General features: G+C 50.1%; 1 protein-coding gene across 2 annotated transcripts in view; it reads left to right on the top strand.

Moving 5' to 3' along the window:
* GFPT1 (glutamine--fructose-6-phosphate transaminase 1) overlaps positions 1-14,397 on the top strand; it is a 34,134-nt gene that overhangs the window by 3,294 nt on the left and 16,443 nt on the right. For both annotated transcript variants that reach the window (XM_039564246.1, XM_039564245.1), the window contains exons 2-8: positions 6,119-6,226; positions 6,629-6,736; positions 8,133-8,258; positions 8,941-8,999; positions 9,973-10,107; positions 11,030-11,091; positions 11,806-11,885. In XM_039564246.1, the coding sequence (XP_039420180.1) occupies positions 6,119-6,226; positions 6,629-6,736; positions 8,133-8,258; positions 8,941-8,999; positions 9,973-10,107; positions 11,030-11,091; positions 11,806-11,885 (678 nt within the window). The remainder of the gene's footprint in view (positions 1-6,118; positions 6,227-6,628; positions 6,737-8,132; positions 8,259-8,940; positions 9,000-9,972; positions 10,108-11,029; positions 11,092-11,805; positions 11,886-14,397) is intronic.

Raw genomic sequence — 14,397 nt, 5'->3', positions numbered from 1 at the left:
CAGCTGAATGCCTGTTCTGGTGGTTCCCCAGGTAAAGTGTTTAAGGCAAACCTGCAGGAAAGGAAATGGTTTATATTCTAGATTACATTGCTCGAGGTATTTCACTTGAGAGAAATATATGCAGAATTTACTACTATGGATCTTAGCATGATTCAAGAGTTGTCTGATAAGCTGACATGCTTGGATTTATCTTTCCAGTCCACACGTGCAAGGTCCTGTGTCAGGTTAGTAGTTGAAATGTTTTATTATGCTGATTCTGAAGTGCATTCGTGTCAGTCCTGAGGTGTGTCAGTATGTTCCAGACAGGGGTGTTGTGTTTTCTGAGGCTGTCAGGTAGGAATTCCTGCGGTATCCTTGCTGCTCTCCTCTTGTAGCTGGGACTTCACAATTGCAAACAGTGCAGCACGAGAAGGAAGTTCCCAGGGTTGTTTTTTTTGTTTCATGTGTATTTTGCCTCAAACAATGCCAGCTCGGGGCTCTCATCAAGGCAGAGTGATTAAGTGTCACGATATATCCTGGTTTTCTGGAGTGCTTCCTCTTGCTGGCTCGTTCTGCAGTGTTACAGAGAGCAGGTGTGACGTTCTTGCTGAAAGCACTTGCGTGGAAGGGCGTCTAAATGTGTACTGAAACCAAAACTCCTTGTTTGGGTCTGCCGCGGCCCTGAAACTCGCGGTGGGCTGGTTTGGGGAACATTCTGCTCAAAGCTTGTACATTCTCAGCACCTGGCATCCAGGCTAGTGGTGCACCGTGTGGGACCCTGATGGGACTCCGTGGATTTGCCTTGGAATTCCATCCAAACCAACGTTTCCATTGAGTGATTTCAATGAACTGTCACTTTGATGGAGAAATTGTCACTTCTGAGAGGGCTCCTGACAAAGCTCTGTGCACTTGATGTCTTCTCATGTCTCGAGCTGTGTCGATTGATTTCAGTCTAAGCTCAGGGAGGGAGAGAGCAAGGCTTGAGCAGGGCGTTGTGACTCGGGGAAAACGTGTCTCAGGTGTGTGACAAAGGCCTTTGCTGGGCTGGGAGGTGGAGTTGGGTGTTCTGTGGCTGCATGAAGCGACCCTTTGTTCACTTGGAGTGAAAGGAGGGTTTTTGGTGAAGGGACATTGCGACACGTGGGCACCGTGGGGATCCCCACTGCACAGTGACACAAGTGGCACCCACGGCTCGAGGTCTAATTCCAGAGGAGGCTTCTCTCTTCAGAGCCCTGTTGGTGGCTGCTGGGAGAAGGAAACATTTTTCAGAAATACTCTTAGGTCAGTGAAGTATAAAGAGCACTTTGCATCTTTTTTTCCTCATCAGTGTTTCTGTCGAGGGCAGTGGAACTGTACATGAAAGCGGGAGTGGTTACAAGGTGTGATTGCTCAGACATTCCTGAACGATCCAGTAGTTAAGAGACAGGAAAAATGCTGTTTGCTAAATGGGGATTCAAACTTTCCCCAGCTATGAAGAATTACATCATTACAGGATGTTTGTAAAAGGGAAAATGAAACACATTTGTAAATATTTCCAAAAATGAAGTTTATTTACACATAGTTCATTATGATAAGTAACACAAATGGGAGATAAGCCTTCAAATATTGGATTTTAGCCCGTAGACTAGTAAGCCATGCATTTAGGAAGACTTGTGTTCTTTTACAGGAGCCTTCTTGCCTCATTTGTTACTTTTATGGTGTGTCATTTATGCATATTCTATTTTTATTTAATTTTTTCCTGTTTTCTCCAAGGTGAGTTTTAAACTTCCCTGTCTCACTTGCCTTCTCATTTGTAAAATGTTGTGCTAGTTTGAAAACAAACCAGTGGGAGGCACCAAGTCAGAATAACAATTTAATAGGGAAATTTAAAAAAAAGGCAGAAAACACTGGTTCAAAGTGACAGTGTCAGGATGCAACCTGACACCCTGTTAGTCAGGGTAGCAGCAGCAGTCCGATGAGATGGTGGCTGCAGTCCTCCTGAAGTGCTGGATGTGGTTCTGTCAGAGCAGTGATCCTGTAGAAAGGGGCTGCTCTTCCTCGCAAGGTCCAGTGGTGGCTGCGTAGCTCCTGTCCTCTGGAAATCCAGTGGAAAGGGTGTCTGTGGTGTTGGGAATCTCAGATGATATCCAGGATGGGATGCTTGGTTCCTCCCTCTGGGTGGAGCATCTCACAGTGGATGATGAGTTGTGAGGCCGGGCGTTGATGGGCTCATTAACAGAAGATAGTCCAGGGGGAGGAGGCAAGGAAACCCTGCCCCACCAGGTTCCAGCAGCTCGTGAGGATGGGAATAGAATACACTGCAACACAGGACAGATGTGTTGCTCACGGATGAGTTCTTAGAATTTGATTTTCCCAGTGGCATCTCCACTACCATTCCAGCTATTTTCCTCTTAGGATCTAAAAGCTGGGCTGAATCAAAACTGTCTCTCCCAGGTTCTGTTTTTTTGGAGAGTGTGTCTGTATTTCGCAGCACTAACACTGCGTCTGTGTTTCTTCTGGTTTCCTTAGTTTTCATAGTCTCTGTGCTTTCTGAGAAGAAGCACTGAATTCCTTGGGTTGGTTTTTTTTGGGAGGGTTGGGGTTTTTTTGTGGCATTCTTAGTCTTGGATTCAGTTTTTTTCACAGGCCTCTTCATATAATTGTGCTGTAATTAATAGCTGTTTTCAATGCCTGAGACAAATGCCAAGCTGGCTCCTTTCTGGATGGGTGTTTTATGTTTGTTTGCAGTACAGGCAGGGATAAACACTCCAGCTTTCCCTCTCCTCCCGGCTGAGCCACCCCTCCCTGTGGGGAGGCCACTGCCACTTTGTGCCCGTTTCGTCGTGCCCTGCCAGCAGCTGGGATCTGGTGCAAGCAGTCAGGGTTTGGGCTGCTGGTTGGAGTTTTTTACTGTAGGTGTGACTGAACTTGCTGAAATCTGCAGGGAAAACAACTTCTCAGGTCATTGTCTGTTTTGGGTTCAGATTTAACGGTGGTGTCCAAAGTCAACCCTTCTGGAGGGAACCAGATTCAGAATAAGCTGCAATCCTTGTGCCAGAAGCCATCCTTTGGGTCCTGGAGCATTCCCTGACAGCCTTTATCCCTGCCATCCTTTGGGTCCTGGAGCATTCCCTGGCACTCCTCATCCCTGCCATCCCTCAGTCCCAGTCCATTCCCTGTCACCCCTCATCCCTGCCATCCCTCAGTCCCAGTCCATTCCCTGTCACCCCTCATCCCTGCCATCCCTCAGTCCCCGTCCATTCCCTGTCACCCCTCATCCCTGCCATCCCTCGGTCCCAGTCCATTCCCTGTCACCCCTCATCCCTGCCATCCCTCAGTCCCAGTCCATTCCCTGTCACCCCTCATCCCTGCCATCCCTCGGTCCCAGTCCATTCCCTGTCACCCCTCATCCCTGCCATCCCTTGGTCCCAGTTCATTCCATCATCCCTGCCATCCCTCGGTCCCAGTCCATTCCCTGGCACCCCTTGGACACGCCGCTCCCTGCCCAGGCCGGCGACACGGCCGGGCCGAGCCGGGTGTGAGGTGGCAGAGCACACAGAGCGAGTTTGCTGTTCTCTGCTTCCCCTCCACCTTCCCTACAGTTCTTCTCTCCCCTCTTGGCACTCTCCATAGGTGAGGCTCCTTCCCTACCCTTTCCCTGCAGCCCATCCTGCCCGTGCCCTGCTGGGAAGAAGGGCCCCCTCTGTGCTCCATCAATGGGGCCCTTGTGCTTTCACACTGGTGCTGTTCTCTGGGAAGCACGTCCGGGAGCCAGGCTGGCCACAGCAGGAATTCAGTGCTCAGATCCCAGAGCACCTCAGCACCTCTCCTCGGCCCTGTTTGTGTATCCCACCGGGGTGGCCTTCGGTGCTGTGCCCTGGAATGACTTCCCGGGCGGCTGTGCCTGAGTGGGGCTGGGCTGTGCCGTGGCAGGGGAGCTGAAATGCCACCGAGGGCTGCAAGGGTTGGAGGTGCTTCTGGAGAGCTCCGTGAAGGCCCCAGCACCATCAGAACGGGGTGTGAGGCTCCAGGGATTGGGTGGGAACGGGATCCAAGGTACATAAAACACGGAGAGGTTTCAACGCAAATGATTTAGGTAATTTGGAAAAATGCAGGCAGCGTTCCTGAGCCCGTAGTTCCTTGTGTTGGCCTTGACTGTTGTGGAGCAGCTGTACTTTGGATGGTGTCCTGGGAGGTGTTTGGTGTGCAGGGCGGTGTCAGGGACAGGCTGCTGCAGCCCAGCTGCCTCCAGAAGAGTTCAGATGTGCTGGTTCTCTTTGCTTTGTGCACACTTGTTGTTGTATGTGTAACTCTGCCACTGCTCTGGGTGTTTGTACGAGGAAAGGGGCTGCTCCAGCTCCTGCTAACAAAGCAATCTGCTCTGTGCTCCTTCCTGCTGTAAGGCTTGCGAGTCATTTAAGGATTTTAGGCATCCAGGACATAGCTGAAACGTGCCATCCTTCAGCTATTTGGAGTCAGCTCACTTGGAACAGGGAAGCTGCTGTTTGCCTGAAGTTGGCAGTTTTTAGAAACAGAGTATCTCAAATTGGAAAACTGGTTTTTTTTGTCAGGAGGGTGGGGGTGAGGGTTTGGACATGGAGAGCGTGGGGCAAAGCATCCTTCAGAGGTTTGGAGCTCAGCAGAGGTGGTTCACTGCCCTCAGGGGTTTGTCTGCTGAGCTTTGAGCTGTGGATAGGGAGGTTTGTGCAGGAGGAGCTCACCCTGTCCGTGGAGTTACTGGATCCAACACTCATGTTGACCAGGTAGCAGCAGCCCTGTGTGCCCTGTTGGTTTGGGATGTCAGGAGCAATGGAAATGGAACTGAATTTTTATAAACGTGGTCCTGATAATCTTGCAGGTGGTTTGGGGAAATGAAGGCAGAAGCTTAAGAAACAAAGTGAAAAGCTCCTTTTCCATTTTTTCCCCTTCATCTGACTAGGATTAAGAAAGAGGAATGCTTGAATGTGCGGTGTGGAAGAAAATCAGCGAGTTGTGGTGTGCTCTGCTGGCAGCAGAGCTGCAGGGAGGTGTAACTTCTAAAGGGAATGGGAAGAAGCTTAGGATAAACTTATCCTGAGACCTGTCCATGGTCCCTCAGCATTGAGTAGTCCATACTTGTGCTTATAAAATAAAGACATTGAAAGGCTTTGAATTATTTAGTTTAAGTCCAAAACACAAACAGCTTAAGACTGCAGTTTTTCAAATGTTCTGTGGGTAAATGTAAGAATTTATGTTCCAAAAGCCACCTTGGGAGTAAAACTCTCATGAATAAAAGTTTGGGATCTGCATGGCAGCACCCTCAGGAAAATATCAAAGATTTGGGATGCCTTAAGAAGGACTTTATGTCTTTGTGTGTGTGAGACTGAATTCCGTTCTCCTCAAGAGGTTTTGATAAAGTTTCTCAAATTGCAAACCTGGCATTCCCAGTCACTTACACAGATGGATGCTTGTGTGAAACTGGTCTTGCTTTTACTCCACACAGATATTTTCTCCTTTCAAATGTCACAGGGTGAAGCTGTAGGTTTCAAGAAGGGATATTTGTAGCATCCAGTAAATGTCTTCTCATCCTGCTGCTTCGTGGTGGCACCAAGGGGAATTGTTCTGAGCCGGAGCTGGCATTAGAGATCGAGGAATTTGTGTAAAAATAGAAGCAGCAATTCCTCTTCCTTTGCAACCTACAGGAAGGAGAGCTCCGTTAGTTTGGGAGTCTTAGTTTGCATGAGTGAAATGATTGTTTTTCTTAGTGAGTCTGTGGGAGGAACTTGGAAGAAGCTATTGGAGGAAGAATTCCTTTCTCTGACGGTTCTTCAGCTCCACGTGAGGGAACCTCGATTTGTTCACCTGCAGGGATGAGTTTCCTGTGCCCTGTGTTGTCTCCTGACAGCTCATCCTGTTGTGTACGTCCACCTTACAGGGAAATTCCTTCTCCCATCGTGCCCAGGCCTGTCCTGCTCAGCTGCTTTCAGTGGTTTTGGGTAGTTTTGATCTCTTGACTGTCAGTGATGTCTCTGTTGAGCCTTGGTTGGGGCAGGCAGAGCTGGGAGTGCAGTGGGAGCTTCCCGCAGGCACAGAGGCTGCTGGAGTGGGAACCTGGTGCTCACAGAGAGCTTCCCCAGCTGGGATTTTGGTGTAAAATGAGTCTCTTTCCCCCCCCCCACAGGCATCTTTGCTTACCTGAACTACCATGTTCCCCGGACGAGGCGGGAGATCCTGGAGACCCTCATCAAAGGGCTGCAGCGCCTGGAGTACCGGGGCTACGACTCCGCAGGTACCTGTCTGAGCTGCACTGGCTCTGCTGGGAGCTTGGGCTCTAAGTGATGGTTTTTATGGTGTGATTGTGAATGGTTTCTACCACCTTCTGCTTTTGAAGAAAGCTGGAACACAAACTGGATGTGCCTGTGGTCAGAGGTTTGGATTAACTTCGATATACAGATTTCTATAAACATTCTTGAGGGCTTTTGTTTTTTCCTCCTAACGCTTTCAAAATACTGACAAGGTGACAAAGAGAAAACTGAGTTCTAATCTAAGGGGTATCTAGCCTTTATGTGGAGGGCCAGCTATTGGAGAAAGGGCTCTGGAAGAATCAAAAAGGGCAGAATTTGTTTACATAAAATACTGTAATAACTTTTGAACTTGACCCTCGTTCTTCGTGTTCCATGGTGGGGTTTAGGTGTGGGACTCGATGGTGGAAATGACAAAGACTGGGAAGCCAATGCTTGCAAAATCCACATTATCAAGCAGAAGGGGAAAGTGAAGGCTCTGGATGAAGAGGTTCACAGTAGGTATCTCCCTTTCCTCCTTTGCCTGCCCTCTTCCCTTGACATGTCCTCTCACCTCGTTTTTTTTTAAATATCACCTGTTTTACCCACAAACACCGTATTTCCAAGTAACTTGTGTGTAAAGAGCCAGAGATGTAAACGCTCAGGGATGAGCTGTGAAGAGCCTGGTGATTCTGTGGTTGTTGGTGTGAAGCTACAGAGAAGTCCTGATTTTTTCAAGACAAATGAGTTGCCTCCTACTGAAGTAAGATAGACCTGAAATGCATCATGGAAAACAGACAAGAAAAACTCATAAACAAGCACCCAAAAAACGCCTTGAACTGAGAGTAGAGGAATTAGCAGGAGAGAATTATCAAGACCTAGATCTTGGGCAGAAGGAGAAATGCTGTAAGGACCTCCCCAGCTGGGTTTTAAATGTTCCCATGGAACGCTTGTCCCAGCTCGAGCCGTCTGTCCCGTGGGGCCGGGCTCTGCAGTGGCTGCAGGAGGGCTCTGGTGTGTGTCACTGTCACGTTGATTGGACTGCAGAGACCGAGGGCTTCTGCATCTCCTTCTGCCTCTTTGTGTTCCCTTGATTAAACCTTAAATTCATTAAATCTGCGCTCAGTGCAAAGATGCACAAAGTTGCTGGGAGTGGAATACAGGCTGTGTGAGGGTGGGGAGGTGCTTTTCAGAGCAGTCAGAATCTCAACTTCACATTCAGAAGCTGCTGTGTTGGTGTAATTCAGGTCTTTTTAACCCATTCTTGTGTTCACCTGAGGTGCAGAGTGCTGAGTGTCCCAGAGGGAGGTGGGTCAGTCTAATCTTAGTGTAAACCAGGAGCCAGAAAGCCCAGACGAGGTGGGATGTGTGGTACAGAAATAGGAGATGGACAGAGGATTCCTGAAGGGAGGTTTTCCTGCTCAAGAAAATGTCAGGATATACAGTTTTAAAAAGATTGTGGAAACACTTGTGCAGCGAGAGGAGTATTTTTTTTTTCCAAAAGAAATATTCATGCTCATGGTAGACTTTGGAGAGAGCGGGGTTAGGGATGCAGGAATAACCATGGTGGTGTGCAGGGCTGGCTCAGCCACAGGTGACAGGATGGCAAGGAGCACCCCTGAGGGACAGCTCAGGGTTGGATTCTTCCTTAAAGGTTGCTTTTTGTTCTGGCAGAGTGAGGAATGCAGGGCTGTTTTCTGTGTGCATCTGCCTTGCCCTGAAACCCCTTGAGGTTTTGGTTTGGACTTTGATGATCCTAAAGGTCTTTTCCGACCTTGACAACTCTGTGATTCTGTCCTGTGGGATTTGCTGGCCCTGTCAGCATTGCTGCCCTGTAGTCCCCAAGGCCTGGTGAGACTCCGAGCTTGACCTGGGGTATGGACAACCCCTCAGGACTAAAACTTTCTGCTGCAGAGCAACAGGACATGGACCTGGACATCGAGTTTGACGTTCACCTGGGGATCGCCCACACGCGCTGGGCCACGCACGGGGAGCCCAACCCCATCAACAGCCACCCGCAGCGCTCCGACAAGAACAATGGTCAGTGCCTTCCCCGGACCCTTGGCTCCTCAGCAGCTCCTGGAGCCTCTGGGAGAGCTGCCTGCCCCTCCATGTCCCGGGAGGGGTGGCTGGGCACCGGCAGTGGGTTCATTCAGGCCGTGGTGCTGAGCCCACTGGGCTTGGACTCGGGTTCTGGCCACGGGGAGTGTTCCCAGCAGTGAGGGATCCTGGGAAGGGTTGGGGTGGGTGCCCAGGGCTTGGGTGGGTGCGTGGGCACAGGGCAAGGAGGGGAAGACGGAAGGAAATGGGATGGTGGGAATTTTCGTGGCTGTTCTTTGGAATGGAATTTCGTAAACTTTTTTCCCCTAATTCCCCCTGTAGGGAACGGGGTTGGTGTGCTCGGGGCTGTCACAGCGTGGGCTGTGCTGGCCGTGGCTGCCCAGGGGACAGCAGTGCTCAGCTGGCAGCAGCAGCAGCACGCAATTCACTGCTCCCAACAGGACGGGAGCTGCCAAGTGCTCAGGTGCCTGCAGGGGCTTTGCACCCAGGTCACTGCTATCCCCCCTATCCCAGCCATGCCAATGGGGCAGAGCAGGGAATGGCACCAGGAGGTGAAATGTGCTTTATTCTGCCGAGGGCCTGTCCCACAGGAATGTGTGTGGGCTCTGCTGCCAGGCTGGGGCTGGCACGGGGCTGAGCAGGGCCTTTCCTCTGTCCTCAGAGTTCATCGTCATCCACAACGGCATCATCACCAACTACAAGGACCTGCGGAAGTTCCTGGTGAGTGACCCCTGGGGGGTGAGACCCTCCCTTCTTTTCCACTCCCCTTTTCTCTCTCACCCTTCCCAGCTCACTCCCCCTCTTGTATTCTCACTCTCACTCTCCCATTTGCTCTCCCCACTCGCCCCGTTCCTTCACTCACATTGCTCCACTCACTGCTCACTCATCTCTCAGTCATTCCCCCACTCACATTCACTCCCACCTCCATTCATGTTCCCCCACTCATATTTTTGCACTCCCACCCATATTTTCACTCACTCCTTCCCTTACACTCACAGACTCTCCTACTCCGTGGGTGCATTCTCACATTTACATCCCCCCTTCCCTCCCTACGTCACTCCCACTCCCCACATTCCCCCACTCATATTCTGACATTCACACACTGCCCTGCTCACACCCCCCAACTTCCACTCCCTCCTCATCCCCCACTCATTCTCCCACTGAGACTTCCCCACCCAAACCCCCTCCCTGGGTCCCCCCACCCCGACTCTCCCCCTCACATTCTCACACTCCTCCACTCCCCTCACACTCCCACTCACTGCCCTCTTCTCCTCTCCTTGTATTGCAATTTGAAAGGTGGGAAGGAAGGATGGAAGGAAAGTGTGAGAAGAGGAGAAAAAGAAGGAAAAACGAAAGGCAGAAAAGTAAAAGAGGAAAAGCAGAGCAAAGGATGGGGAAAAAAGAGAGAAAAAAGGAGGAACAACTGCAGTATGGAAGGGTAAAAAGAAAGGAAAGAAGAAGGGGAGGAAAGAAAAGGAAGAGTAGGAAAAAGGAAAGGCAAGAAAAAGGGAAGGAAAAGGAAATATGAGGGAGGAAGGTAGGAGCAAAGAAAAGGAAAGACATAAGAAAAAGAAAAAAGTTAAAGGCAAGGTGAAGGGAGTAGTCAAAACAAAGGAAGGCAGGTGGGAAGGAAGGCAAAGGCAGGTGGAAGGGAAGGCAGAGGGCTGGTCACCCACACGGGCTGTCCCTGCAGGAGAGCAAGGGCTACGACTTCGAGTCGGAGACGGACACGGAGAGCATCGCCAAGCTGGTCAAGTACATGTACGACAACCGCGACAGCGACGACATCAGCTTCACCACGCTGGTGGAGAGGGTCATCCAGCAGCTGGTAATGCTGCGGGCAGGGAGGGCAGCTGTGGGACGGACACAGTGGGACAGACACCCCTACCCCCCCCAAAACAACCCCTGCCCTCCAGCGCTGCCAGGGCACTGCAGCACCAGCCCGTGCCACTGCTGCAGGATGCTCTGGGGCACGTGCTAAGGCGTGAACCTCTGACAGTTCATCTCAGGTGTACATTCGGTTTTCTTGAGCATTTGTCAGTATTCGTCTGGGTAATGAATAAATTTTGGGGCACGGCAGCACCTGGAGGCCTCCAGCCCTTGGCTGGGGTGGTGAGAGCTGGGAGGGAGCCGGCCTGGGAGAGCCTGTGCTGCTTCCAGTCCTTCCCGAAGCTCGGTCCGGGATTGCTGCTGACCCCTGGTGGGAGCTGCTCCGCGGAGCCTCTGCTTCCACTGGAGGTGATGTGCAGGAACAGGATCCACCACAGTTCACCTCTCACCCCCCAGCACCTGGTTCCGCTGAGTTCCTCACTGCTTTACCTGCCAGGAGCTGTTGCAGCAACAGGCCAAGAACTTGTGTTGCTGGCAGGTTGTGGCACCTCATCTGAGCAAACACTTGTTGCTTCTTTTGGTTTTGGTGCTTCTTTTAGCAGAGCTTTGCCTTTGGGTCCCCTCACTGCACCCTGAGCTAAAGCAGGAGCCACTTGGATAACCAAGGGAGTCTGAGTGTCTCTCGGTGGGTTCAGGACTCATTCAGTGGTGGAGGATGTGCTGCCAGGCTCAGGGGAGGGACACCCTTCCAGGATGGGGGGGCTGGAGCTACAGGAGGTTCTGAAAACATCTGTAAAACCTCTCTGGTGTCTCTCCCACGTCCACAGAAACACAGGAGCAGTTTCTGTGCTGGGAACACTGAAATGGTGCCCAGGCCTCAGATAACAGAAGGGATGAACAGTTTGTTTCTCTTGTTCCAGGAAGGAGCTTTTGCCCTTGTGTTCAAGAGTGTTCATTACCCTGGGCAGGCGGTTGGTACCAGGTGAGTGTTGCCATGTGAGGAACATTCTTGCACCCTGTCTGTCACTTGTTTTTGTACCCCCACGTCAGAAGACAGAGTAGAAATCATTCTTACCGCACTGCATATGCAGGTGAGAGGGTGGTTGTTTTTAATTTCCTTTCTCTTGTTCTCCATCTCTCATAACAGAAAGTTCCCAGAAATACTTTGGAAATTTCTTATTTCCTGGTCTGGAACAGCTTGGTTTTGGTATCCTCTGGTTATGATCTGAAGGGAGATGATTTTACCTTTTCCTTTATGCTTGCCCTTGTGGCAGCACTTGGACAAGTCCTGCATTTGGCCTGGAATTTGGGCCAGCCTTGTGTTCAGGTTTTCTATCCCACTTTTAAACACCAGCATCAGCTGGGGTGGTTTCACTGTGTGTGTGCCTCCACAGGGGTTGAACTTAAGTGCCAAAGCCTGTTTGTAGGCATGTCCAGTGAGGAGCAGTCCCTGCTTCAGGTGTGCAGTGACTCTTGGGAATTTTGTCTAACCCTGATGCAGGTTGCTCACATCCCTGTGTTCTTTATCCCTGTGTTCTTTATTCTTTGTGTTTGCACCCCGTGTTTGCAGCAGCAGCTGCTCTGGGAGCCTCTGGCTGTGCCCTGGTGCACCTGAGCTGCTGCTGGGGAGCAGAGCCCCAGCGTGGGGGTGTGGGGGTGTCCCCGGGGTGCTGAGGCTGTCCCTGTGTCCCTGCAGGCGAGGCAGCCCCCTGCTCATCGGCGTGCGCAGCGAGCACAAGCTCTCCACCGACCACATCCCCATCCTGTACCGCACAGGTGAGTGGGGAGCTCCTCCCCTCGCTGCAGGGCACGGCCACACACAGCTGTGGGCTCTGAAATACAGACTTCAGCTGTACTTTGGAAATGAAACCATTACTGGAGACGTTTTTTTAAAAGCAAGTTTTTAACCACATGTTCTACCCACCATATAGCTCAGGTTATAGGTGTTAGTTACCTCAGGTTGGCCTCTAGTGTTGTAATCAAAGATTTAATGTCCAGTTATTACAAGGAAAATTCATCTTACTGTGGTAGAATAAAGTATAGTCATGGAATGGTTTGGGTTGGGAGGGACCTTAAAGCCCATCTTGTTCCATGGGCAGGGACACCTTCCACTATCCCAGGTTGCTCCAAGCCCTGCCCAGCCTGGCCTTGGACACTTCCAGGGATGTTGGAATAGTTCAGTATAATAAATTAAACAGTACAGTTAAACTGAAGTCTGTATTCTGTGGGTGGCATGTTGGCATTTGTGAGCCTGGTAGTTTTCAAGAACAAAGAGGAGAGAGCTTTGCAGGCTGGAGCTTGGCACTGTCACCTTGCCCCTGCCACCCCAAGCCATTTTTAGAAGCTGTTCCCCTTTGTGGGACAATGTGTGTTTATGTTGTCTGTCCATCCTGCTCTCCCATGTGTTCTACCACCACAGACACCCTTGAAAATGAAGAGTGACTTAGAATTACTCTGTAACTCACTGCTGTCAGAGGGGTCTGAACCTGTCCAGTCCCTGGGCTTGTGTTCTGAGCAGTGCAGGGATCCAAAGGAATTGCTCTCCTGCCCTGCTGCCTCCTAGCAGTGTAGCTGCTGATCCCCTGCTGCAAGAACCAGCCCCAGGAGCTTTGCCTTTTGATTGGATAATTAGCAGTAATATTAATACATTTATGTAACACTATATATTTTTACTGATTATCTGAAGTTTGTTTTTTTTTTTCCAATTGCACTTTCAGCTGTACAATCTATGGATCATTCTTTTGATGGAATATCCATAAAAATGGAGGAAGGTGCCTACCAGAGAAAAGCTAGTACTTGAAATTTCAGACAAATCCTCCAGTTCCTTTGGAAAGGAATCAAATGAGACCAAGATGCATTGTCTTTTTAATATGTGGTTATTGCTTTCCATGCAGTTTAGTGAAACAAGTGGGAGAGTCAAAATTCCTTCTTGATCAGAAACACCACGAGCAACACATGGGAAAATCCACCCATCCCATTTCAAATATTGGGACATAATGCCCAGCATATGTGGAAAAGTGATGACAGTGCAGGTTGTACTGAGTGTTCCTGCAGCTCTGGCTGCAGAGGGAAACATTGAATTACCTTAAAAATGAACCCCACTAAAGCAGAGGGCTGCTGATAATCCTAATGCAAGCATTGCTCCAAATTCCTTCTGGAGCTGTGTCCTGCCCCTGACCACGGTGTGAATCTGAGCTGCAGCCTCTGGTGGCAGCACTAAGGTTGGCCTGAGGCTGTTCATTTATCGGGGGAACCATCTGTTGTTCACTTGAAGTGCTTTAAAGGCCAGCCTGTCCCATGATGGGATGAACCGAGTTCACATCTGAAGCAGGAGAACCCTTTTCTGAGAGGGGGAGGATCTGATCCTTGGTGACTGTAAATAAATGGGATTCCACCCTCAGCAGAGGCTCAGTGGCCTCAGGCACTCCCTGGGTAAAATATCTGACATCTCTCTTGCTGGAGGAGAAGCAGACCTGGGTTTGTTGAGAGGTGAACCAGGAGCTGGTTTGCCTGACTCCAAACATCAGGTGAGGTTTTATTTCTCTTTACCCCGTGTATCTCTCAGTGTTTGGAGTAAAATTCCGTAGCCAGGTGAGTTCCCAGGGGCTCTGAGAACCCAAATCCCTCAGCTCTCAGAGGCACTGAGGCTTTTCTGAGTAATTGCCCCCCTGCCCCTTTTTACTGTACCTGGGTTAATTCTCCATTCTTGGGTACAGGAGGGAAGAGATTTAAAAATTCCTTCTGTGTTGCTTCTAATTGTAGTAGATGAGGGGTTGGTGCAGTGGAGTAACAATCAGATTATCTATAGATAAATGGACAAATCCACAGATAAAATAAAACTCATAACTGGCTGAAAATACTCACTGTAACTCCCTAACCCAGCCTTGGTGACTGCACACACCGTGCACGTGTGTGCACAATAACCACCCCCCAGTGCACAGCCTGTAACGAGGAAAGCAATGCAACATAATAAAGTCAATGCAGGGAAATGATCTATTTCGAGACACCAAATTTGCATGTTCTGATCAGGTCTGGGGTGCTTCTGTGGGGGAGTGGCCACTAACAGCTCTGCTCTGTCCTGTCTCAACAACAAAGGCGTTGTTTTCCTCCTTTACTGACTTCATAACTGAACTGGAAGGCTCTAAATCACTGGCTGAGTGGACCTTTTTTACTGAGTATCAACATGAAAGCAGTATTTTTCCTTCACGTTTTCATCTGCAGAAGTGTAGATCAGAACACCACGAGCTCTGCTTGCATCACTGAATCAGATCAGTGTCTAGTAGGTGAA

Source organism: Corvus cornix, chromosome 22 (genome assembly GCF_000738735.6).
Source record: "Corvus cornix cornix isolate S_Up_H32 chromosome 22, ASM73873v5, whole genome shotgun sequence".
Taxonomy (NCBI): Eukaryota; Metazoa; Chordata; class Aves; order Passeriformes; family Corvidae; genus Corvus; species Corvus cornix.
The sequence above is the reverse complement of the archived record's forward strand: the minus strand, read 5'-3'. Positions and strand labels throughout refer to the sequence as shown.